Here is a 27,426-nt window from a genome sequence, read left to right on the forward strand (position 1 = left end):
AGCAATTAGTTGCATGAGCTACCCTGTCCTTGCTTCATCAACAGCAGTTCATCAATTGCTTCATCCACATTGCTGCTTCTTTTTTTTTTTTTTTTTCCAGTTAATAGACAAGGCACTCTACACATACAGTATTCCAGTATGGGAGTAGTGTAATAGAGGTAGCTTAAGGATAGAAAGTATGGCTCATAAGGGGGACTGTGATATTTATAGATGGCATGTAATGGGAAAGCAAGTGAACCAGGCAAGCTTCTAATCATGTAGGCTGTCATGTTTTTTTCCTCCTATATATTACGTCTTTTGTGAAAAGTATACAAGCACTTTCTGTAAGCCTTCCTTACCGAAAGTATACAAGCACTTTCTGTAAGCCTTCCTTACCGATAAGGGGGAAATCGGGAGTTTGAGCAGGCTCACATCTCTCTGCCTGAAGGGAAGTGCAGTCACTTTTTTTACTCTGCTTCTGGAGGACTAACTATGTGGAGGTTATAAAACACTCTTGTGAGAGAGTTGTCCTGGAAGGTCCCAGGGTTAATGCTTCAGCTGACATGTTTTTGAACATGGCTCTCATTCTTTCTCTCTCAGCCATGACTTGAATTTACTAGCGTGGTGTTTATTTTCCCTGGATGGGCAAATCCTGTGTAATACGAAGCTGATTGGTTGAGTTGGAGTATTAGGACATTGGCTAACTTTTATGTGGTCTTTTGGTGAAGGCTGTTTTAACTTCTGGTCGACCCTTGTCAGGTCTGGGACTGAATTCAGAAAGCAAGTATTTAGATGCCATACAGCATCTTCTGAAAGTGTCCTGCTTTGGGGTTCCTCCTGCATCATACTGCATTGTCCGACATTGTGCTTGAAAACAAGGATCAAAATCACCACTGCTAAAAAATCAATGCTCTCAGTCAGAATATTCGGGACCAAAAATCTGTTAGTCACGATTGTAACTAAAGTGTTGCCGTAACTCTTCATGAAGTGAGTAATTCTGTGTTGTGATACCTCAGACAGATCAAGAGGACTCTTGGAGGGTCTGCATTTAACAGCGGAGGAACAGAAGTCCTCTCTTGGGAGAGAGGAAAAAAAAGCAGTGATCTCTGAAACAAAAGGTACAGATAGCTTCATGACTGACACCACTCTGGGAGGAAGATACTGAGCAGGTTTTATTTGTCTTAAGAATATTTACATAGGGCTGATCCACTGTTCTTGAAGGAACTTCATCACAGTACTACAGAGAAAACCATCAGTACTAAATATAGTGTCTTATTCTGGCAGTCTCTGACTTAGAAATGCATGAATTCTGCTGTCTTAATGGGCTTTCAGCAATTTTTGTAGGTTTTTTGGGAGAAATCTGACTAACATTCCTCAGAGAGGTTGTATAACTAGCAAGGACGGGAAGATTTGATTTGGCAAGACCTCATACTGCAAAAATCAGGTTAATTTTTTAGCTTCTGGTCTTACTGTGAAGCTTTCGGTACTTAGATATCTTCATAGAAGAGGTGTGAAAGGTTCCAAAATATCACCTTGAACCTTTGCATCAAAGCATCATCACTATTGCTGGGCAATGCTTGTGAGATGTTGGGGTTTTTTCCTTTACCTCCTAATACAGGAGGCAACATGACTTCCTTAGGCTGGTACTTTACTGTGTTTACAACTTAGAAGAGTTCTTCTAATGACCTAAGTAAATTTTTCTTGTCGCAGTTTGAATCCATCACTTTTTCTACTTACTATAGATGGGGAGGATAGGTTTCCTCTTTCTTTGCAGAAACTGTTTCTATATTTAATAGAAAAATATCATTGTTTCAATCTTAGCTTCTCTTTTTATTCTGTTCAGATTGAGCAACCTTGATGAGTCAGTTCACTCATCCCTCATAGCTCACCTTATTAACTGTCAGTCTTCTCTCTCCATTCTGGCATGGTTTCTCCCTTTTTTGACAAGCCTGACCCAAAAGTGGACTTTACCAAAGGCTTTATCAGGACTGAATCCTTCAGGAATTTGTGCTCCTATCAATGGATAGAAGTTGCCTTGTTTGTGACAACTTGATATTTATAATTTGTGCTCAGTCTGTGATCCTCTTTATCCTGAATCTGTATCTACAGAACAGCTGCTCAGCAGTTGTTTCTATATTTGTGCAGGTGATTTTTTTCATCTGAACAAAACTTTCCCTTGGGGAATTGTACTGCATTTTTTAATCACTTCTCCAGTTTCATTAATTCCTCCCCACAAGAGCTTCCCATTTATGCATGCCTTTTTGTGGGAATATGCCTTTTTGTGAGGATAACATAAATTATAGGACTTTTCTTCCCATGTGGCAGTAATACTGATGCTTTGTTGTCAGGGGCCTCCTTTCTTTCACAGGCTTCTAACCTGGAAGAGGAAAGGTGACTGTAGCTCAGCTGGCTTTAAAACTGTCCTTTATAACTGCTGATTATACATACTTATTTTTAGAGTGTTGGGTTTTTTTCTCAGTATTTCTCACTGCTGGTAATTCTATTAGAGTTAATTATTGTTATGGAAGACTTCATTTCTGCATGTTCTCTGGGAGAAATGTTATTTTATGACTGTTTCCCTGGACAAATAGATGTGTTTTTCTCACATGGCCTCTGCTAAGGGTTTCTGCAAATGATTTCTAGAGGAAAAAAACCCAGCAAATAAACACATTTTCTTATCTTTAGTTGGTATTACCCTACTCCTGGCTATCTGTTTTTAGGCTTACTTCCTGTTTGTTCATCTTATCCTCGACAATTTTACAACCCATTGTATGATTTCAACCACGTGTTAGAGATGGAGGTTTTAAGATAACAAAATTCCTACAGTTTTTGTATAAAACAATTGGTAGCTTGGAAAGAGATAAACCTAAGTGCTCTCACATACCCCTGGCAAAGGGAAAGGATGTGACCTGACTCTATGTAACTTCAGGTGGTGGAGAGTTCCCCCAAGGAGGAAGAGCTTAGTTAGCAGCTTCCCCAGGCCCAAGGGTGGTATCTGTGTGCACATTCCACTTCATGTGCCTCCTCTGTGCTTCCTTCCAGCTGACCAGTAAATCTGGGAAGACCATTGTTCGCTTGCTGCATTAACTGCCTTTTTAGCAGCAAGGAAATGGGGCTCTAATGTCTCTTAGGTAGTAGCGTTTTCTACCCTGATAGAGTTCCAGCACTTCTCCTTAGGACTGAGGAGCTGGGCTGCCTTGCTTCACGAAGATAAAAATCTGCAAAGGTAGTGTTTTGAACTTCCCAGCCTCATCAGTACATGTTCTGAATGTTGTAGTGGCATGCCTTCTCCTAAAACTACACAGCCTTTATCGTCATGAGAAGCCTGAAAGGCAGGGCTCATCTGGAACGAGTAGTCTTGCTGGGAAAACCACCCAGGAACTCCTTAAAAAAGAATCCATACCAGGCTCAGGCTTAAACAAGGGAAGACATAACATATTTTGTCCTGTCATTGTCTTTTAGTGCCTTCAGTGTCTCTTTTTTTTTTTTTTTTTTTTTATTCCTGGAGTGTTGCTGAAGGTAATACAAGGTTAAAGGAAATAATTGTAGTCTTACGTACTCCTACCCGTCATATCTTGCAGAGCACACGTAGTCAAAAAAACAACTGGCAACTATGGAAGATGGTTTTGCTGCAAGGAGCCACACTTTGGTAACAGAAGTTGGTAGCACTTTCATTTGAAGACTGTAAGGTGATGGTACAAGTGTCTGTGAGTTTGTTTGGATAGCTTTTGGGTAGATGCTTGACAGTATGGGTAGCTTTCTCTCAAGGGTGTTATCGCATACCTATGAGTTTGTAGCCATCTCCAGCTCTCTGGTTTCATTTTTAAGCAGACCTAGATGTCTCGCGGTGGCTCACTAATGATGGCGTTTTGTGAGCAGACACAGCTCTGCTGTTTCTGATCTGAGAGGGTCTGAGCCTTGTTCCAGGGATAGCCCTGTTGCCTGTGTAGCAGCAACTTGGCCATCAAAATGCACACCTGAGCTTTGTTCTACCCCACAGTCAACCCCCTAATCGGTGTGGGGCTCATCTGGTGGCTACAGGCTCTGGGCTGTGGTGGCTCAGCAGCTGCCGCACGAGCGGCGAGGCAGGAACGGGGTCTGAAATCACTGTGGCTGGCCAGTGTGAGTAGACTCTCTTTCAAAACAGGGCTTGTAATTAGGGCCCCTGAGTCAAATTGCAGCTCACCTGTTCTCATGGCATTGTGCATGTCCTGCTTTTGGGCTTTTTCTCTTTGAGTGACTTTTTTTTCTCCTTTGGTCATGCTTCTTGGCTCCTAGCTCTTGGTGCTCGTCCTGTTAAATTGCAGTCCGGTTCACCTGCCTTTGCAGGGAGGACTTCTCAAAGTCTCAGATCTGGGGAGGTTCTGGTTAAGAGCCTGAAGATCTCATGGTTTAAGTATGATTCTTTTTTTTTTTTTTTTTTGTTTCCCCCTTCTTTCCTGTCACCCACCCCACTGCTGACGATTAGGACATTCAGAAGAGGAGTGTATGCCTACAGGGTTGGCAGATTTCACAGATTTTTAGAATTTGACAATAAAATGTCCCTCTAGCCATCTCATCTATGCAAATATTTACCTAGGCTTTTTCCTGTTAGAGAATCATTTGTGGTTTCACTTCATCTATTTATTCATCTAGATAGAAAGTTTTCACAGTGGAGTCCCTCTTGTACCTCCAAGTGTGTGCTGAGTAGACTTACGAACAGCCTTATTGATGCGTAATTATGAAATTAGCCTTTGAGTCACTTTCATCTCTTTCCTAATTTTCTGCTTGTGTTTGTGGAACATGCCACAAGAAATGTTCGGCATTTGATTTTGTGCTTCTCCATGTGTCGGCTGTCGGCCACTGTCAGAGACAGGACACTGCGTTGAATGGGCCTTTGCTCTGATGCAGCAGAGCCGTCCTTTCCAGTCAAAGTTGGTATTAGCATTTTTGCCCAAGATCAACGTCAAGTTACCAAGGCCTACAAATAGCAAACGTATGCTATTTTTGAATATTGGCATAATATTGTTATTCTCAGTCTTCTGAAATTTTAGTAGTTTTCCAGTGTATTAAAATTGAAGGTCACAGGATTGGAGAACTTGTTAAATGATTATTTGAGGACTGGGCTCAAATTAGTATGATGTACCAGCTTGAAATGTTATGCCTAGCAGATGCTGTATAACATTCCTATTAGTTACTAATTGGCTTCAAAGTACTTAATTTTCTTTTTCAAATGTGGCAAGCAGATATGTTTTAAATGCTTCTAGCTTTCCTTTTTGTATCCGTTACCACCGGTTTTGCCCACTATGTCTCTTAGCAGCCTAGTTGTTCATATATCCTTTCAGAAAGCCTGCTACCTGTGAACTTTTCACTAGCACTTGTATGGCCCCTTAGAAACTTTATTTTCTTCTTAATATCTTATACCCTTGTTGTACTTTGTACATTTCCACCCCCCCCTCCCCAGTTTTTACATTAATACTGAACTAAACTTCTCCAGAGAATCATGGAATCATGTTTGGGCTTCTAATACTTCAGAGTTCCCTACTTTTGCCAGTGCTTTTGTCTGAATGAGAAGGAGGAAAATAATTTCTTTTTCCAACTGTGATCAACTCACCACTGATGCTTCAAAAGAGCTGTGTGTAATGGACTATTAAAATATGTAATGGGTGGCAACTATCCTGTTTTCTAATGCTGTTATTCGGCTTCTAACATAATCTTGCAAGAGCCATGAGTTTTAGGCCAATTATTGTTTGGGTTTTTTTTTTTTTTTTCATGATGAGTTAAGGTGGTTATCTTGCATTAAATTCGGGACTTCTGTGTTTGAAAATTTTAACTTGAGCAGTTGAGACACAGATGAAATGGAGTGTTGGTATGCTGAACCAAGTCACCATGGAGAAGAAAATATGAAGTTGTATGTGCAAGCTCTTTTCTTCTACTGGAGTCTTTCTCAGGTTTTGTTCCAGCTTATTTTCCCCGCTGGCTGTGATTTTTTTTTAAATGTCATTGCAATTAACCCTTGGAAGCCACTGAAAATTATTTTCCTTTCTATTTTTATTCTGGCTTTTTTCATTATATAGCAGTGTTTCTCCTTTTTCCACTTCTTGCATATGGTACTGTGACCCCCCCATTCTAGTTCCTGAATTTATCCCTTTTTTGCTTTAGGGTAAGAGAGGAAATTAGTATTTTTGTTTCTGTTTTGAAAATGCCAGGGAAATCTGGAAACTGTTGTCGTACCATGGTGGTGATGGCAGCTGTAAAGCAGAGTGTTGGGCTCTGAGGGGGAAGGCAGGGAGTTAAGACAGGTCTAAGTACCAAATAATCTGATGCAACTGGCGTTTGAAATAGTGACATGAAATTATTCCTTTGAAGCAGAGATGTCTCTCACCATACCTCCACTCCTGCTTCTCCTTGTGTGTAGTAGTGCTCAGTCTGCCGTGGTTGCATTGCCTGGCTAGAAATCTCATGCCTTGTGTTTTGTGACTTTTAGCTCTTAAAGAATAGGTATTTCTTCAGCAAAAGTTCACTTGTGCTTTCTTGATCTTGAAAGTAAGCAACAAGAAATTTGCCTTCATTTTAATTATCTGTGGCCAGCTTTATAAAGCTCAATTCAAAAACCAAAGTCCAAAATCAAAGCTCAGTTTATCGTGGCCACTGTTTAATTCAGTGCATACTAATACTTTCCTACCCTTGCAACTCTTCGGTGGAGTGATAGGATCTAATAGTATGTTGTGTACAACTAAGAGATGAAGATGTGCTGAGAAGCAGATGTAGGAGTCCACTGATTCCCAAACAGTGTCTTTTGGCATAACAGACCTGGAGAAGAAGACCTGGATATAATGCCTGTACATTCCTTGCTCCGTGTTGAAGATGAAAAAAACCCCCAAACCTCTACTGTCTTAATACATGCAAAAACCTACCTGTGCCCTTATATGAAGTAATTTTTAGGTAAGTATTGTCTCTGTAGGTGTGGCTGTATTTGTCTCCAGGAAGGGTTTTGTATCCTGCCCTTCTCCCTCCACACAAGCTAGTATCAGTGGTACTTAGTTTCTAAACCTAGATCTGCATTGTTGTTATGGCTTATTTTGGGATGTTAGCTGGTTTCCATAAGGAAGGGTGGGATTCTCTCAGACGTTCTTATAAGACGTGCTCCACCAGAGTAAATTTTGGGACATTCTATTTTGGCATAATTGCTTCCTACTTGCTAGGAAAAGGGGTGGTGAAAATGTGGAAATTCTGGCTCTTAATAATTTGGAGGCTACAAATTGTTCAGAAGGAGTTCTAGACAACAAATTGGTGAACTCTGGTAAACCCTGGGGTGGTGTAATTGCACAGCTTACAGCCTAGGTTCTCCTTCAAACCTTGACCTTAATTCCCGATTATGTTCGTCCCTCCACTTCTTCCCTTGTGTTTCAAAGATACAAAAATAAGGCAAAACTTGTGCTCTGCCCCCTTCCAGATCCAAGTTAATTGTAGCTGCTCTTGCATGTGTTCACCAGGACATTGCCATCTATTTAGGCATCCAAAATAACACCCTGTGCCCTTGCATCTGGTATGCAGAATTAAGTCCATTCATTGCCATGGAATTGAAAATGAAATGAAGATGGCTGGGAGGCTGTGATACGTGGATGTTGCGCCCACCATTTGTTACGTAGCCGCAAGCGTGAAACTATGCATGCGCCGATTTTTGTTTCTGAATGTTTCTGACGTTGTGAGCTTGTCTGCCCGCTGTTGGGAATGTGTGATGAGAGCTGAATGCGTGATTTTGTTAGTGCTTCTATTTTTATTTTGTTGGTGCTTTTGCATCACTAATCAAATACAAGCCTCCTATTGTTCTCCCTGCAGCTTCCTTCCAGTACATGCTTATATTTAGTTATTTTAATAATAATACTCCGGGTTTGTAATCCTGAAAGAAGCCGGAGAGATGATAAACTCCTTTTCTGATTACTAAATACATTTGATTCATATAACAGATGGCTGTTATTTGATATGCTGTTGTTATCCAAGCTGTACAGAGGGGCAGAAACTCGCCGGAGCAATGACTTGAAGGCATGAGAGGATGTCCTCGCCCGGTCCTCTCCATGGAATGGCAGCAGTGATGCCATTTTACCCAACAGCTTCACTTCAGAGAGGAACAAATTGTTTTCAGTGTCCTCTCCCTGCCTTGCAGAGGTGGCCCAGGGGCGCGCAGCCCTCCCAGCTGGCGGGCCAGCCTTTCGGGGCTCTTGGGTGCCCAGATTTTGGTGGCAGAAGGCGGCTGCGGTGCCGGCGGGGATTGGCTGCCCCCCGCTCCCCTCTGCCTCTCGTCCTGCGCAGCCCCCGCCAGCGCCGCTGAATCTCGAAACAGCCCGATTTACATCCATTCATGAATCCGTGACGTCAGCACGCTTCTCTGCTTCTTTGCAGCAGGCTGCAGGATTGTGTGGGTGGAATTTCCTTTTATTTTGCAACACTTCCTTTTTTTTTTTTTTTGCCTTCCATCTTTTTAAAACAAGAAAATGGAGCATCACATAGGAAATCTCAATCCTTGTAAGTATTTAGATGAAAATGTCTTTTTCTGAAGCGTGTGTGTGTGTGTTTAATGGTCAGTGTTACCCTTTCGCCATTTATTTCAGAAGGACAGATGGATGTTGCATTTGTGATGTGAAAGGGCTGAAAAAATGATGCTGAGAGAAGGGAAGAAGAAATGTGAAACCTTAATTTATCCATCACTGCATATAAATCTGATAGCTGGCCTGCCCTTTTGCTTGTCGGTGTGCTAGACATTTTTCACTTGCAATTTTGCACGTTATCTTCTTGTGCCCCCCTTTTAAAGGGGAAGGGAATGGCAATGGAGAATGGACATATATGGAGTATGCAGGGAATGACATAAGAATTACTAGAGATAGTATGAAGAAGCAGAATTGTATTTTTGCCTTCTAGGCAATTGTATTTTATTTTTTTTTCCTTGTGGGCTAATCAAACAATTCTTCTGTTGTGTTACAGTAATAAATAATACTATTTTTGAGGTGAAGAAGGGGTGTGTTTTTCTTTCTATCTGCTGAGTAGGAATTTGTTTCTTTATTATTGAAAATAGCAGTTTGAGCTGTCTCTGTGGTGCTGAACACATGATTTTTACTCCTCATTTTCCTAATAGATGAGGAAGCTGGGAGTACCGTTGCAGTTAACAATACTGTTCACTGGGGCAAGATCTGTCATATTCTTGCTTACCTGAATGGAGCATGATGTCATGTTTTGTGCCAATTAAATTAGTGGAGCTGCTCTTTATTTTTGGTGGGGTTTTTTTTGGGGGTGGGGGTGGGGGTGTGTGTTTAGGTGCTGCAGTAGCTTAATCATATAAAGCCACATGTCTCTCTTAAGCAAATGAAAAACTGGGTATTTTAAGTTAACCTGGGGAAAGATAGCATACTGATTTTATCAGCAGGCAGTCTGTTGAATAGAAGAAACTGGAGGAACATATTTTGAGGTAGAAGATATAAAAATATTTGAAATAAAAACCAAATAGATACGTGAAATGAGAGAAGGAGATTCGGTTGGTCTGACTCACAAATGTGGGCACTTTTCACAGTAACTGTGTAGCCACAGATATCTTGGGATATCCTAGGATGCAGAGGTTAAAGTTATCATTCATTTAAAAGTTTTTATTACTATCCTTTTTGTTGCATCCCCAAATGTATGCAGGTTTTTGTTCCTAGAGAGAGACAACCCTTTGAACCTCTGTTTCTGTAACAGACTTCAGCTGTGAAAAACAAATCATGGTTTTGACGTAGTGGGGGTTTTGTTTGTTTGTTTTGCTTTAACAACAGTTTTGTTTCCTGTATTTTGAGCCTCCAGCCTGATTCTTTGATCTAGAATGGTCCTATCATTCAGATTTGTCTTTGTCCCCTGCTGCCTGATAGTTAGATTTATAGCTGGCATTCATTTTGACCCCTGTGCCTGGAATTAGCAAGTAACTTCTAGCACAGAATATATGGTAGGGACTCTATCACTTCTCAACTATAAGTGAACTTGTATTTAAAAATATTTGGGTTTTTTTTTTTTTTTTCAGTTGCATTTTTAAACTTCCTCTTTTGTCTCCTATTGTAAAGATTTGATAAGTGGCTTATCTCCAGTGGATCAGAAAATTGAGTAATGATTTATTTGAAAGTCTCTTCATAGGTAAGCTGTTTCACAGTTAGTAGTTATTAAAACATGGTTCTGCTCCAAGCAGTGGCAGGATAAGAAAAGTTTTACAGTATTTCCTGTTTTCTTATGACTAGTTTACAGCAAATGTAAGATGGTGACCGATCAGACTGGAGTTGTTCATAGCTGGTACCCCTTCCAGGCCTTCTGCAGCTGTGTGGAGTGGATGTCAAATAGTAGGACTTCTCAAAATGACAGAGTTTTTAAATAAAGCTTTGATATATAAAAATAAAAAGTCTGGCATCAGTTGTGTGAACAGATTTAAAATCAGCCCGGGTTCCTATTCAGCTGTGGTCCTCGGGGCCAGGGTGGGCAGGGGAAGGGGCCCGAACTTTGCCGTGCATAGAGCAAGCTCTCACCTGTGGTCCTGTGTTTGGAGGAAGACAGCAGCAGGCTTACTGCTTTTACAACTCCCCATGAGTTTCTCAGCCATAACTGAATCAAAATGAGTCAACTGAGGCAAACGTTACCTCTGCATCCTCAGATGAGGCTGAAGCTCTCAGGCATTTGGCACTTCAGCAAGCTCTGGCCAGCTTCTGGGACTTCCCCCCCCCCCCTTTTTTTTTTTTTATCCCTCTTTGTCAAATGCGTTCTGTGCAGGGGCTTAGGCTTTTGTAGACTGTGGTTTTTATGATATTACGGCAAATCACTCTCATGTCTTGGGGAGGGGGAAGTAAATATTTCACCTAAAACACATACTACTGTGGATTGAATAGCAAGTTGGCAGCTGTGGCAGAAATGCCGAGGCTGGTCGAGAGCAGAAACACTGTGTGTACTTACTCCCACCCCTATAAATACTCAACATGCATTTTGACCTCTGTCCTCTTTCCCTGTTTACAACTTCAACCGAAAAGTCGGTCGTTGGAGTGGGTTCAAAGGCATTAGCAACAGTTGGGTGTAGGCCAGGGCAAAGAATAGATTTTTCTGTGCAAAGTACGTGGGTTTTAGAATCCCTCGGTGAGCCTGTAGTTGTTTGTGCTGTTTCTTCTGGAGCAGTTGCTAGCTTGGTGTGAGAGGTGCTGTGAGGGAAGGAAGGAGAAAGTCCTGGCAGGGTGTGGGTGGGAGGCTGGACTTCTTCCAGCACAGTGGGCTTGAGGAATGGAGGTCTCTGTGTGGACACTTTATTCATTCCCAGGATGTTTGTCCTTTCCTGTTCCCAACCCATTACTTTCTTACCTTCTGGAGGACACCAAAATCAGTAACAGCAGCAGTACAGCTGTGACTTTTCTGCTGAAACACAGAAGATCTAATGTGTTTCATGATTATGTGCCCGAGGAGATTCTCAGATGTTGATTGATCAACTGCAGCCAGAAGGTGATCTAGCAGGGATGAACTGAAGGGCTGAGCTGCTTTGGAAGGTCTCTGCAGAGTTTTAGATGGCACACGTCATGTCAGGCCTCTGGAGGCTCCTCTGCAGTTCTTCAGTCCGTGACTGTGTGTTGTTGTGCTGTCTTGATCGCATTATGATCACGTAAAGCTCTAGTGGCCTAAGAATAGGATCACACCTCTCAGATGTTGCTCTAACCCCTTACGCTGTGTCGGTAATACAGGCTTAATAGAGGCTCCGGAGCAAGTTATTGTGTGCTTCTCTGTTGAGGAGTAATCCTCTTTGCTTGTATATGGTGCTTGCTAAATACAACTTGGTACTACTCTCATTTCTCGACTGCGAGGTCTGCCAGCTGGATTTCAAGTGTCCCCTTCCCATCAGGTCAGAATGCACACATTCTGGTACCTAGTGTAGGCAATAGAGGCCAGAGCATCGCATGTACCCCAGTAATTTTTGTACTTTCATGAATAGTTGTTTGGTCACTTTAATACTGGGTATGAAGCATGTAAGCTGTTAGTGCTGAGAAGATTGTGTGTACAGCTTTTTTTGCATGTCAAATGTGCTTTGCAAATACTGAATAATTCATATCTACTACAAAAATAAACACAAGCGTGTGAGTGAATTTACCTGAGACCAGTCTGATGCCTCACATGAATTAAAGTGAGAGTTTGATTCATTCACTGGATTCCTAAAAACAGCGCTTTGATATTGATCTTCATCCTCCAAGATCTTTCAGACATTAATTAATCTTAGTGCTATTCCTTGGAGGAAAATACGATGTTTCAGTTCTGTAAGTGGGGGCAATTACAAGATACTGCTTGCTGGTAGTACTGGAAGATTTTAATGGCTTCATGTGGCAATATCAACAAGGCTGTAAGGCATCTGTGAACTTAATTTTGCAAATTTCCTGGGCTTTGTAGTTGTATAATATTTGAACTTAAATCTTTTAATCTGTTATTGTTATTTAGTATTATAACATGGTCTTTAATGAGACAAGAAAAAAGTGCAGAATTCTGAAGGGTGAGGAGAGAAAAGGAGTAGAGCAGAACCTGAAGACTGTAACTGGGTTTTGAAAGTTGTTTCATACTATGAAGACAGCTGGAAAGATGAAAGAGAAGAGTGTAACTTAAGGTCATTTCTAAATTTTGATCTAAGACAGATTCCAATAGTAATTCAGTAGTATAAAAGGCTAATCAACATTTAGTCTGTCTTTTATACCAGGTAAATGTTTTACAATAGTATCGATGAGCCTGTGATGGCTCATCAATTTTTTTGATGAATCAAATCAATCAAATAGGAGACAATGTCAACCACGTCAATGGTCAACTGGACATCAGGACATCGTATGTGAAACTTCTGGTGTTTAATGTATGCACATAGCTCAAGTAGATGTGGCATTTTAGGGACATGGTTCAGTGGTGGGCTTGGCAGTGCTGGGTTAATGGTCGGACTCGACAATCTTGAAGGTCTTTTCCAACCTAAACGATTCTATGAAACAACCAGAGTGAGGGAAAACAGAAGTTAGCAAATGGGTGTACAAAGTTAAACCAATTTTTGTGAAGTGAAATTCTTGTAACAGGATAGTACAGTATGGATACCCCAACCCCTGCCTACCCCCCAGAGGCAAGTGGCTGATCCTTTCTCCAAAAACCAGGGACCTGAATTCAGAAACACAGAGAAGGGGTGCCTTGCAACAAAAGTGCGTAGAATCAAAATCCTGCAGTGAATATAAGAATCATTATGCAACATCATTTATTTCCTATGGCATCAGATTATGCAATTTCTGAGCAGAAGAATGCAGAGCCCTGGAAGAACACAGTAGCATTTTAGCAGATCCAAAAATACCTTCTGCAGGATAGAGGAAGCATTTATGTATGTAGTGCTGAAAATATGCAGTTATGTAAGCTGCTTATTTCACAAACTGTGCTTTGCAAAGATGGCTAGCAGGTGAAACAGGAATCAATCTGGCTTTCATGGAAATCAGCTGAAGAGGTCTCCTTGAATACAAGGGAGGGTGGATTGGCTCTTTGTCTGCCTTGTTAGCAAAGATGATTTATTTTTTTTTTTTTTTGCTTTGTTTGTTCCTTGTGCTAAAAGATGAAGCGGATGCTTGGTTTCTTTGCCCAAATCAAGCACTTCTCCAACCCCCCACCCCCCATATTTGTGAACTTACGTTCAAGCAGTTCCTAGTTAAATATTTGTCTGATGGTTTTGGAGGCAGAAATCCATTGCTATGCTGAGAGCCAGTACAGATGCACAGGCTTCATGTGGGGTTAAGAGTCAACACAGTTCTTTTAAGGTGAAGTGATGCTTCGGTTATCTACTAAATTTCTTTGGAGGAGTCAAGAGCATGTTAGAAAAGGGGATCTGCTCCATACAATCTGTTGGGATTTTGGCAAGATTACTTACCAGAGACCCTTAAAGAAACTAAACGGCTATAAAATAAAAGGGATGACAGTCTCACACAGAAATGGTTGGTTAAATGATACAAAAGAAGAGTAGGGATAAGAGACAGCAATGTTGGAATGTTTTTCTCTAAAAGGAGCTCTCATATGGCTTGGCTTTGGAGATTGCAGTGATCATACTCTTTCCACCTTTTCTTTCCTTATCCAGTTCTTTTAGGAGTATTCTGAGGCAAGAGCATTTGTGCTGAGACTACAGAAGCAAGGTTTTCAGGACAATAAACACATAAACCAGTTGCAGAGAGTACTGGAAGGCTCTTGTGAACTTGCATGATAAAATGTCAGTCAAATTTAGTGTTGCTTAAACAGAATTTAATGTTAACCTCCTGTACATAGGAATAAGGCTCTGACCTAGCTTTTACTGCTCAAGAATGAGATCTTAAGGTTGTAAGAGACCCATGGAAGTTAGCTCAGCATCCTGAAGCATGCTTAGACACTGGATAGCATTAGAGGAATAGTTACGAAAGCAACCGAGAGCAAAAATGGTCATTATGCCTTTGTACATTTCTGTGGTGTACCCACGGTAGGGATTCTGTCTATGGTCTTGCTCCCTCAACTCTAAGGTGATAGAGGAGAAATCAAAAAGATGTAGGGAGCTGATCAAAGATACAGTGCAGCTTTCATTTGATGAATGAAAAGGTAGAGTGGGAATTTTTAGACTTGAAAAAAGATGTTGAAGTGGAGGATGAGATAGTTCATAAAATCACAGCTGGCATTAAGATGATAAATAGGGTTCAGATGTCACTGAAACGGTGAATGCCTGGTGGTTTGAAGAAAGGAATTAGATGAGAGATGCAAAGTGAAGAATAGTTGGTGTTACCTTAAGCAACATACAGTTACGCTACAAAACCGTGCACACAGCATAGTGGTTGCCAAAGTGCTCTGGTTAAAAAAAATTCTTTGATGCATTTGCACAGGAAAAATACTTTGTGGGCTACCAAATAGACAAACCACCAGTGTGCTGCTGATGGAGAAGGTCAGTGAGCTGCAGATCACGGGGAACTGGGTGGCACTGCACTGGCAAGGTTTCGCTGCCTGCAGGTCCTTTTCTTGGGTTTGGAGGCAGCAAATGGGGATAGATGAACCTCTTGTTCTGGTGTGGTGTGGTTTCTTCTTTTGCTCTAGTCTAGGTGCCACTTATTTCTACTCTGGCAGGCTTAGTTGGAATATATAAGGTGCACAGCAAACCTCCAGCTGGCTCTGTGCATAGAGCTTGAATTCAGCCATTATGAATATTTCTTGGCTGGTATTCCGTACTATTTTTGTCATTGTCAGGAAGGGTTCAGACCAGAAAGCCAGACAGAGTTCTCTTTCTCACTGATACAGTGACAGACAAAAGTATATTACAACTGTAAAATCACTCTTGCCAAAAATTATGCATCCCTGTTTTAGGGTAGACTGAATATATAGAATAAAGGCTAACTTAACTCAGCAGACACATGAGTTCAAGCTTCTGTTGTGGTAATGTGGACATAGCTGTATACAACAGTTACATGTCTGTGGTCTCACGTGCTTAATGCCCATGGCTGTGTTAAAATATTCTGTTAACACTTTAGAATCATGTTAATAGTTGTAAACCTTAAGCAATTGCTACTCCATAGCTCAGGTGTGGTGTCTGCAAAAGTTAGTTGTCTTATGTTGAGGTGGCATCCAAGTATTTGCTGGAGAAAGGAATTAAAAGTATATATTCCAGTCAGTGTTCTGCGGGAGGTACAGAAGTAGTGTAGTATTTACCTGACAAACAGAAAGAACAGGGTAAAGCACAAAAAGGCCAATGTTACAACATGTCAGTTTTCCCAGATTAATCTACTGTTTTCTTGTAGAGTAAGTCAGGGTACACACATAAATGTGTTCAGAGCTGTTGCAGTGACAGCCAGAAAATCTCAGGTGGGTCAGATGAAGAATTTTAAACTTTTATCAGAAATTCATTACTTTTTGGCAATGTCGTTATTGTAACATTTAAAAATAAGGGTGGGTTGTGGCTGAGCATGCATGCAGGTATGAGATGGGATGTATGTTGTGATGTGGAAGAAACATGCTTCCTTGAAGGAGCAGTTTGTCTTGAGAAAGAGATTGATCGATTGCTGAAAAATCCCTAAGCTTTTGCCTTGGGCTACTCCATAGTTAGCTTAAGGAGCTTCCCATACACAGACTAGACTGCACCCAGTGAATGTGGGCTAGCTTAATAGTGTCATTCCTTTTTTAGAAACCTAACAGGATAGAGTTGGTTTGTTGTTTGTTTGGGTTTTTTTCTCCTAAAGAAGGGAAAGAAAGGCAGAGCAATTCTGGGTGAAGCTACCGAATATGTTCATTTGCAATTCCTTCCTCTGGATAACGTGACTTCAAAAAAACCCCACACCCCAAAAGAAAACCCTTGAAAACAGAGGTTGCGTTTTGATGATGTGTAACTCATTCTCTATTAATGGATCTGCTGCTACAGTTTGTGTTTAAAACAACCATGCAAAACACAAGCATATATTCCAAGTAATCTAAAACCATAGGTGCAGCGTAAGAGGCGTATCTGATCTACTCATACAACATTTTCCTTACCAGGAGACCAGGAAAAGAGAAAGTTTGTTGGAATCCTATATAATAAAATCATGTGATTTCCAAGCCCAGAGGTCAGAAGCGACAGCCAAAGCTCTGGTACTTGGCAAATCAGCAACTCTTGGTGCTTTCCTGTGCTGAAGTTGTACAGTGGAAGGTCAAGAGATGGGAGAGGACTGTGTATCAACCTGTTGTAAAAATTCTGTGTAGAAACTGAGAGAGAATCACAGGGGGCAGGAGGACTCATCTGCAAGATACATGTAGCAAGGTAACTGTACTTTGTAAGCATTATTTTTGCATTTTTGTTACATTCTAGAACATTGTCCCAAGTACTGTCCCAAGCCAGGAGTATCGCGCTAGTCTTGAGATGTTACACACATAAATTGCAGTTGCATTATCAGCATGGAAATGTGTAGTTACCTTGCTGTACCTAATGTAGCCAGAAGGAAGTTACACCAAGTACCAGGAAAAAGCAAGGGAACCCCAGGGCTTGAACGTAAGGAGTGATAGGGACAGGAATCTTTTCTGTCCTTGATATTTGCCATGTATCAGCTGGCTAATTTCTGCCAGCTGCTCTTTTTCAGCCCTTAAATGTGGATCAGGCAGTTGCTTTTATTCTCTTTGTATGTTGGAAGTGCAAGCGCAGAATATGCTTGACAGGGTGATACAGGAAATAGTGCTTCAAGGAAATTATCTTAATATTACTAGACATTTGTGCTGTTAGGAAGCTGAGTGACAACTGCTTTGTACTTACGCAGTCTTTACAGCATACTAACATTTTGTTTGTGTGCTGCTCTGGAGTTGTGATTTGCTACTCTCTTTTTAGCATAGCTCTTTAATGAAGAAACTTCATTATGGTCTAAGCAAGGCATGTGTTTAACTCTGCCATGTCTTCAAACCTGACCGTTGCTTTGACACTCATAAATATTGGACTTTAGGCAGCCACGTGCTTTGGTTGCTCTGCGTGTGTGTGAGAACACTTACTAGATGGATGTTTCCAGGAGCAGGCAGAGTATCGGGCAACGTGAGAGCATGCCTTGTGATAACTGATTCACCGCTCTGGTGCTGATTTGGGTAAACTGTCACTTTTCTGATAGTTACAAACTGCAGTTCGGGCTGTCTGATGTGTTGAGGTACAGTCTCACTCTTCCCGTACGAGGTGTACTTTGTGCTTCTTTTGTCTGGGCACGGTAGGATTTTGCCTGGAAAAATGCTTTCCCTGGAAATGGAATCATTTACCAGAAATTGTGATTGTACAAAATTACACCGAGCTTCAAATTTCCTCATCGACGTAAAATAAATTTGTTAGCTGCAGAGTGCATGAACTCATTAAAATAGTTCAGATCAGAGGGTCTGCTTTGAAGTCTGCTTTTGCAGCAGCACTTGGTGAAATCTGAGTATCATAAATATGCACAAATTCCTCCTACACACACAGAGCTTTTCAGCTTTTGACTTTAAGGCTATACAGCAGAAGCATCACTAAGAGAGAAGCAGAATGCTACTTGACTGTGCTCTTCACTGTAAAAGTTAAGGAGGCACATACAGATCATAAACATCCCAAGTGGCAAGCAGTCTATATTTAATGAAACTTAAAAACTTTTAAGAAAATGTTTTTCTTTGCATTGAATGAAACTTAAGATTTCTTTTATTGGGAAGAGTTCAACATGAACAATCTCAGCCATATCTTTGGTACTCTAACCAAAAGAATAGGGGAGGCATGATGATAAAGCTTGAAAAATGCTCTTCATCCCATATTTGAAGAGATTGTAAGGTCAAAGACAACCTAATTTGCCTTGTGTTAAATCAAATTTTGCTAAGGTAAGAGGTTGCATGTTGAAGAATTTACTGTAATAGAATTAAAAAAATTAATTTCTCCAACAAGTCAGCATTGATGCATCGTGGCAGAAACTGTGTTCTGCCCCCCACCAATGTATCTGAGCTGCTTTACTTTAAGTTGACTTGATACAAAGTTGTTTTAAAATAAATGCTGCTGTCTCATGCTCTCAAAACACTGAGTTCACTGCACCTCGGAAAATTCAGGCTGCTTATGTAAGTACTACATAAGGCTGTATCATGCCAGTTTGAAAACAATTTTGTAGCTTTTGCATGCCCCCTCTCTCTGCAAAGCAGATACAGTGGCATATAAGATGGCAGAGTACTGTGCTTAAAGGCTTTATTTTTTATTTGGAACATCTAAGTCTTGGAGAAGGCAGTTTGATCTGTTGAGACAGACCTGATGTCCCCGCACCTGGGGGTTTGTTCTTGGCTGAGCTGTGCTGGGGTAGCCCTGGGGCAGGCAGGAGGGGGGCTCAACCTGGTCGCTTCCAGGGGCCCTTCCCAGCTAACAGGCCTGTCGTTCTGTCATAGGCACAGAAAATGCACGCCGCTTGCCTAAACTTCATCTTTTTATTGAGATCAAAGAAAGGGGCTCTCTGGGTGCGCTCGCACTGTCCGCTGTATTGAGCCCCGGCCGTGGTGGGAGGCTGCAGGTGGCTTTAGGGCAAATAGTGTCAGCGCAGAAGTGCGGCCAGGTGGTCTAGCAGCTGGTAGCAGCGTAACGCGTACATGTGGTGGTGCTTCAGCAGCAGGGTGGAAGAGAGGTGCTTCGCTTTTCGGGCACTACTGAGAAATTCATGGGGAGAAGGAGTCACATACAATGCTGGTAATCCATTTAGAAACTAGGAGAATGTGAAATATGTGCAGGAAAAGCTGTTCTTTCTCTGTTAAATCTACAGTCAGACATTCTGAAGTCAGAAAATAACATAAAAGCAAAATCCTGGACTATATTAGTGTACTCTAAGAGTCACATAATGGCAAACCGATTTTATCCTTCGAGTCTGATTTAATCCATAGTGCACTTCCCATTGTTTAAATTTGAGATACTTTGGGACACTTGTTACCTCAAGTTCTTGTTTTGGCTCCTATTCTAGGGTTTCTTGCAGGGGAAACTGATTGACGTTTAGTTTACATTGCTTTATACGCTGTGGTGTGAAAAGCAGATTTGTCTGCAGGACCGCTGGTCACATTTTGCGTTTGTTTAAAGAATCACTTGTGTCTCTCAGACTTTTGGATATGAGCAGGGCCAGTGCCCAGGAACACTGAATTGCGGTTATGTTGGTATTTTTCTGAAATTCTGTTCAGGTCTGAAAATATTCTCTTTTCCTGATATTCCACAACAAAATCTGTGATCATATTAACAACTGCTACTAGCAGTAACCATACTACTCCGGTCACCGGTCACAGGTAGGTCAGGAGTAACCAACTCTCGAGTACAAGTCTAGTTCAGCTCCTTAACTAGTATGGACTGTGCTGCGATTTTTGCCTCACTTGCTGTTTCATTTTCTTTTAAAGAACAAAATTTACAATGTAAATAACGTTCTTCTAATAAAGCTTTTCTGCATACCCCATGTGAGCAGGCAGAAATACGGGAATGTCAGGCAAGCTCCTGGCTGCTCCCGTTTGCTGCTTCTGCTGTTGGAGGAGGGACTGAAGCCCAGCGCGAGCTTTCCATACACCAGGTTGAAGGTCTTAGCTCCCTCCCATCTCTGTAATGACCTCATCTGGAGAAGTTACGGGACTGAGCTGTTCCCTTCGGATTGGCTCCGTGCTACCTGGCCACCTCTTTCTTCCTTTCAGTGGCTGTTTGCAGAGCCTGGGACTTTGCACCTGGTGTAACTGATCTTAGTTTTTAACAAAATAGTTTCTGTTAATGCCATTTTCCCCCCTCCTCTCAACCTCATATGGAATTTTAAGTTGGACTTTCTTCTGTGTTACAGGCTGAATGCGCTTAATTACTTCTGGTGCAAAACTGGAGATTCTTGTTTCGTAAGTGGGTCTGCACCAGAGAAGTACTTTGGCAGCGGGCAGCTCTCACAGTGTGACCCCCCGGCTGCCCGCCCAGATCTGTAGAAAGGTGACACTATACGGGATTGTGGAAAAAGGGTCTTGCAGCGGAGCACGTAGCAAAAGATGGGGACACACATGCACAATTTTTAAAAGGGACACCAGCTCTGAATTTATATGCAACCTACCAGGAACTTGGACCTGTTGGAACAAGTCCGGAGGACGCCACAGATGTGGTCAGAGGGCTGGAGCCCCTCTGCTGTGGAGACAGGCTGGGAGCTGGGGCTGTTCAGCCTGGAGAAGGCTCCAGGGGGACCTTAGAGCAGCTCCCAGTGCCTGAAGGGGTCAACAAGAAAGCTGGAGAGGGACATTTTACAAGGGGGAATGGCTTTAAACTGAAAGAGGATAGAAAAAAGTCTTTTCTGTGAGGGTGGAGAGGTGCTGGCACAGGCTGCCCAGAGCAGCTGTGGGTGTCCCATCCCTGCAGGTGCTCAAGGCCAGGCTGGATGGGGCTTGCAGTGACCTGGTCTAGTGGAAGGTGTCCCTGCCCGTGGCAGGGGGGTTGGAACTAGGTGAAGTTTAAGGTCTCTTCCAACCCAAACCATTCTGTGATTCTAACTTCATGCAGGGAGAAAGCAGAGCGCAGTGGGAGGAGATGCTCTTCAGGTATGTGGAAGGAGGGAGATCAGAGAGGAGGATATACTGTTCCCATGAAGCTCTCTAAATTTTAGTTGTTTATGAGGCTGACGTGTACGTGGTTAGAGAACGTGACGTACCTTGCTACACTGAACTTGAAAGGATTCAACTAAAGGATCAGGATAGTTGTAACTAGGTGGGACTCTGAGAGAGCAGCTACAAACCATCCCCTTGGTGGACTCAAGGTACTTAAATCACTGTGCTTTGTTTCTGTATGGCTTTGTCTCAAGGGTTTGCAGAGGAATCCTGAGCTTGCGGACTGTGCCAGACACAGAAACAGTGCTGAACTGAAACCATACCTGAGCTGGGAGACAGCTGGGGGTCAGCTTCAGTCTGATAAATGTGATAGTAACCATGAAGAAACAGCTCTTTGCTTGAGTCTTTCATGGTTTTGACTTTAGGCTTCTGTGTAAAACTCGTGGTGTTTGCTTACCGGTGAATTCCTGCAGTAGGTTACCGAGAGTAGTGTGTGAGTGGAGTTTCTGTTGGAATAACTTATTTGCTTCTTTTAAGGCAGTAATTGTTTACTAAGTATTAGTAGTTGTCTGGAATGTCTAGTTAATTATCAGCTCACCTCTGTGAAAGTGGACATAGTGAAAACACTTAAATAAAGACTTGAAAGTTGTTCTTTTTCCTCTCCTTTCAGGTACTGGCTTCATGTGTCACATCTGAATTGTGTTGTACTAATTCTCTAAGTACCAACTTAGACCATCTCCTTGATGCACACTCACAGCATCATGGCCAGTACTCAGGAGCGCCTGAGCTTGTCTTCCTCTCCAAACTCAATTGGCAAAGCTTTCTGTGAAGATAAAGACTTTAGTAGGTTACATGATGAACATGCACCTACTGGAAACCACCCATCCCCCGAGCTCATAGAGGATGTGCGTGAGAAGGGCTTGCTGCAGGCAGACCTCATCGAAAACATGAGCAGCCCGGTCACTGCAGCGGTGCTGACCAGCATCAGTGAGGACTCTAGGGACCAATTTGAGAACAGCGTGCTGCAGCTGCGAGAGCAGGATGAGTCTGAAACAGCCATTCCTCAGGGCAACAGGAGCACTATGGATGGAGAGAGCAACAGTGGAGCGGATGACGTTAAAGTCCAGTTCAACAGATCAGGCAGTGGAAGCGGTGGATTTCTTGAAGGACTTTTTGGTTGTCTGAGGCCCGTGTGGAACATCATAGGCAAGGCATACTCCACAGACTACAAACTGCAACAGCAAGGTAAGTAGGGATATAAACCTTTATTGCATCTGGGGGAATGTGTGAAGATGGGGAAAGCGACCCCCAGGGCTTTTCCCCAGCTTTCCATGTGACCGTTTTGGTCTCGTACAGCCCTATTATGGGTTTGCAAAGAGAAATCCTGCACTGTGCAGCCAACAGCTATCACTTGTAGCAAAGGCAGCTCATGATCGAAGTCAAAACCAATTGCCTGTTCTGGCCCATGCCTTGGACCATTGTGACAAGGTCTGAATCTGAACCGAGTATTCCTGTAAGTGAGGATCAGAAAGGACTGTGTTGAAGACAGGGATTGTACCAACTACTTCATTACTGCAGTTTTTTATGCCAGATGAAAAACATGGACAGGCATTTCTGCTCCTGTATGTGCATCTGGCTCTAGCTGACCGCCAAATAGCAAAGTATTCCTTGTCTATGGGCATATTACATTAACTTTTATATCTTTTTGTTCAGGAGTAATTTTACTCTTTAAAATATCATTCAGTACTTATCTTTCCAGGAATATGGCCTTTAATGTTTATGCCTTTTTCATTTAGATGTATAAATGTGCAAGTGTAAATCTGTAAGTGTGTGTGAGTATAAATACATTAAAAAAAAAAGTAGTTTGGGAATAACTAATGCCCCAGTCAATTCGTAGATATATCTTTAGGGGTTACTGAAAGCTAAAGAGCAGAGCGTGCTCTGCCTTTGGTGCCTAATTTCTCCCCTAGCACAGGGGGAGGGAAGTGGCAGATGGGAAAAGAACAAGCTGTCATTAGAATTAAGGAGCTGAAACGGTTGAGGCTTATCGAAAATGGGAACAGCCTGGCCACCGCAGTATATACTGCAGGGTAGAAGTCTCCTGTATTGCTGGGATCACAGCTCGGTATTAGTCAAATTGTCTTCTGGCCTAGACAAATTATAAGATATGTGGTCAGAAAAGCCATCTGGAGTGGTTTGTATCTAAACCCCAGGGTTGGGTCAGGGAAGAGTTCCTAATATGAGAGAACAGAGCCATTAAATAACCTGTTGGGTGAATCGGCCTTGAAATAAACTTCCTCCTCCCTCCGAGAGTCAATGGTTTCCAGTTCCTGACTCTGAGCAGGGAAATGCACGTCTGTGTTACAGAATGGCAGGTGCCTCCCAAGCAGCAGCCTCTTGTCTATCAGACCTATGGGCGCAGCAAGAGTTTACTTGGCTTGGAAATCCTTTGGCAGAGTTGGTTCTGAATTTTGTCTGTATTTGTCGACTCAGTATGTCACACATGGTTGAGTCTATACGTAAAAAAAAAAGTGACTGAAAATTCCTTGGGGAATTAATGCTGTTGGGGTGATAGCACAGTATGTGGAGTCGGCTGTGGCGAGGATTGGAAAAGGCTGGTGGGCTGGGGAGTCTGCTGAAGGAACACGGGCCTCAGAGCAGGCAGGTGACATTGAGGGGAGGCAGGGTGTCAGTCTGTGTTGCACTTTAGTTCGGAGGCTCAGTGCTCTTAAATGAAGCTGAAACTTTCCAAGGAAGAGAGGCAGATGCAGAGTTACATCAGCTGCTTCCTGCAACCCTGTGACGGTCCCATACAAGCTCCATCTCACCATGTTGCCCTTCTTGTCACCGGTTGCTGCTGAGCAGTCATGTGCGTGTGTGTGCTGTAAGCTTGGATGGGTAGCTTCAGGAAAGCTACCTGTGAGACGAAGAGATCGTATTTTGCATATAATTGGGACAGCAGATGCATTGGAGACCACAATTTAATATGTGCTTTGATGGCCCACAGGGGACACTTCCTTTTGCATGAAAGTTACTAATAAAAAAAGATGGAAGTGCTAACTAGTGACAGTGAGCAGCTGAGAGTGTTGTGCTTAGAGGGCACGTGTATAGCTCCTCTTTGTCTGCACAGAAGTGCCTTGCCATCTTCGGTGTCACGAGCATGTTCAGAGCCATAGATTCAGGGACACTTTGCAGATTCAGGGACACTTTGCAGTTTGCTGTTGGCATTAGGCCCTTCCTAAAAGGATGGTTTTGAAATGGCTACAGGTGTGGTAAGGCTGAAGATTAATTGGGAGCTGCTCTGTAGGGCCTGTGTGATTTAGCTGCATCTTCAGTGTCTTCACCATCATAAATGAGAGTGAAAACAAGATATAAAAAAAATATGTATGTATTTATTCATCTGGAGCTGCTCAGCTGGACAGACCTCTAATGGTAGTAGTATACTTCTGTTACCCAAAGATCAACCTTTTTAAACTGCTTCTGTGCTGAAACTTGAGGATTTTGTCAGAATATTCATGTTCTGTTTTCCAGATGATCTCATTCTTGTTTCTTTCTACCAGAAAATCATCTTTTTGTGCATTCCATCAGCTACATAGAAGCCAGCAATTTAATAACTGATGTATGTGATTGCTTTTATTTTTGCTGTCTTTTAGCAAGAGCACAGAGGATGCAAGGTTTGTGTTTGTGCAAGTGCTGGTGTTTGGAGAAGACAGGCTGAAGAAATGTCTCTGGCTCGTTAGGAAGTAAAAGAGAGGCTTGTGGTGGCCTTTCATTCCCCTGGGGGCTTATTTGAAGTTTTGGGCTGGTGCCACAGATCTGTGCAGATGATGGGTTTTTTTTTTCCCTCTTCATGAAACAACTACTTTAAACTCTATCCTTGCGTTGGGCTTTATCAAACAACTAGGGTAGGAGTCCAGTATAGTGGGGGAGGGCTTTGTGTTGCATGCACATACTTCCTAGTACTTTTTGCTGCTCACTGGCATCCCTGCTCACCTGCTTTGGATCTCCTGCAGGCCCAAACTCTAGGATGGTGGTGGTGGTGTTGTGTTGTGGTTGCAAGTAGCAAGATATAAATAGGTTTCATGCCCTTTGCAGATGTCTGATACTAGAGTCCGTATTGCCTGTGAAGGGCTCAGCTCATGGTTTGGTGAATGGGGGAAAAGATAAGAACAACTTTTACATGATGCCACGTTATTTTCTTGTTGAAATTACTCCTTGAGTTTCCTTCTCAGCACCTGAGATGGTCATCAAGAGGAGTGCATTTCTGTGCTTCCCTTCAGGGCCCATGCTGGGCAGGGCTTTGGTCAGCTTCAGCTGCAAGTTGCTGCAGGGTGGTCTGCTGGGTGCCCGCTGCTGCTGTTAAATGTTCTGTTTGGTGAGTAGTCATTCCTGCAGGGAGGGCTTGCTTTTGTATTGTTCGGTGGTTGCCAGTTGGTTATCAGAGGTTTTAGTATTTTGGATTGACCCATAAAATAACTCCTGACTAAGTTTTTCCAGTTGTTTAATCTGATTTCTAAAGGCTGTTGGTGAGTGTTTTCAAGGAGATACACTTAGTTCTTTGTTTCTAACAGTTAGTTAATTTGGATTGTTGGGACTCTAGCGCTTTATAGTAAGACTTGTGTTTTCTACAGACTCTGAGCAATTTCCTTTGGATTAAGAATGTGTCTTCAGGAGTTGCTTTCACCTCCCTTTCACAAGCTAGGTATTTACTGTCATCGTGTGCAGTTTTGTGTCAACCTGGAGAGCAAGGTGCTTTACAAAGCGTTGCTTGTGTTTGTAGGGTTGTTTTTTGTATACCAGAGATGCTTCTTGTCGTAATGCCAATGCTGGCAAGCGGCCAACGCTGGCAAACGGCAAAAATTTGCTTCAAATAATTGAGTCAATGGCTCAGGCTGCTCCTGCATTTCTTCCTCATGGGAAACAGATTCCCATCATTCTACTCAAATGGTTCTTAATCACCTTAGAAACGCAATCTCTTGCGTAATTCCTGCGGCTATTACACTTTAATTTGTTTAGGGGATGTATCCCACAGGTTTCTTTAGGCCCAGAAGAGTCTGGAATAAAAACTGCTCCATCCTGGTAGGAGGTAGCCTCGTGTCTCTCCTGCTGGAGCTGGGGAGCACTAGGAGAGCTGTGGCAAGCCCTGAAGTCCGGGCAGTCTTGACGGACGTTTAGCCAAGCAATGCTGATGGACTTTTTGAACAAGGCTGGCAGTACAGTCTAGTCTTGATTAGGGTGTCCAGGTGTGTTTCCTAGCCACCCTGCTGATCATCTGAGGTGTTAACTCTTCTGGACAGGCACTTGGACTTAACTAGGGTGAATCATCATCGCCACGCACCTGAGTTCTGGCAGCTGGTGTATGCAAGTCCTTTTCTGTTTCAAGCTGTTGGTTGAGATGACAGAGATCTCAGCATCACCGCTCACATGCTGGTTTCTCATTGTACTGGCTGGATAGGTGTGCTGTAGCTGGGACAGCCGTAATTCACCGTCCTTTGCCTCAAGGTGTTGTGGACTGTTGAGGATGGGTCTGTACAGGCAGCGGGGAGGGCTGTGTGACCCGCTCTCCGCCTGATGTGCGTGGCCTCAGCTGTCAGCTATGCCCAGCTGGCGCAGTGTGTTGATGTTGAGTCCTCTGTTATCCAGCCTTGCCCATTGCCCCTCTGCAGAACTGGTAAGGCTAACTTGGTAATAGTGATCCTCATCAGCCTGTTGTCCTTGAGGATGGTCCCAGGGAGCCATAGGGAGCACATACACGGGGTCATTCAGATGTGTTTTTTAATCAGTGGGTTTGGATTGTAGTAGAAAATGCAGGTTTGCACCATGAATGCTAACAAACCCTGGTTTTCAACTCAGGGTAGTCCAGTGCTTTCCTCCACCAGCATCCCCTTCTTTGGGAAGCTTTTCAGGGCTTGATATGTTATGGGAGCCAAACCAATTGCTGATGCCGGCTGTCTTGACACATAGTAACGTGTTCCTGTACAGTGAAAGGTTTGTGTTTTGTTTTGTTTTGGTTTTTTTTTTTTAAATTTTTGTCTTACTGTTGCATTATATGTTACGTATGGTTTGGCTCTTTGTTTTTCTTGAATTCCCAAAGATGTAGGATGTTTCACAGGTTGTTGCTGCAGTGAAACCTCTTCCCTGAATCGTGCGCTTGATGATCGGGGTGCAAGTGGGATATGGGAAAGGATATATCTTACTAAAAAAACATGAGATGACTTTGTAGGAGGAAGTAGTGAACTTTTGTTTGCTTTGTTTACAGTCCTCTCTGCTTTTGCCATTGCGAAAGTTAATAGGTAATATTAAGAGCAAATTAGGTCTCTAGGTAATAGCAATATAGTTACCCATTACTGCTTACAAACTCCGGGTGCTTCAGGGAATTAAATGACGATGTTGGGTGCCTTGTACAGGAAAGGCACTCTTCTCACATGTAAAGAAAGG

At 42.6% G+C, this 27,426-nt stretch overlaps 1 protein-coding gene across 7 annotated transcripts in view; it reads left to right on the top strand.

Annotated features, from left to right (window-relative positions):
• MAP3K13 (mitogen-activated protein kinase kinase kinase 13) overlaps positions 1-27,426 on the top strand; it is a 79,932-nt gene that overhangs the window by 30,193 nt on the left and 22,313 nt on the right. For 6 of the 7 annotated variants that reach the window (XM_056358448.1, XM_056358449.1, XM_056358452.1 and 3 more), the window contains one exon: positions 21,659-22,233. In XM_056358448.1, coding sequence (XP_056214423.1) covers positions 21,732-22,233 — 502 coding nt within the window. In that variant the 5' untranslated portion in view covers positions 21,659-21,731. Of the gene's footprint in view, positions 1-6,582; positions 8,485-21,658; positions 22,234-27,426 lie in introns of those variants that run through there. The other variant, XM_056358450.1, reaches the window with a different exon arrangement.

This window comes from Falco biarmicus, chromosome 13, assembly GCF_023638135.1.
Source record: "Falco biarmicus isolate bFalBia1 chromosome 13, bFalBia1.pri, whole genome shotgun sequence".
Lineage (NCBI taxonomy): Eukaryota > Metazoa > Chordata > Aves > Falconiformes > Falconidae > Falco > Falco biarmicus.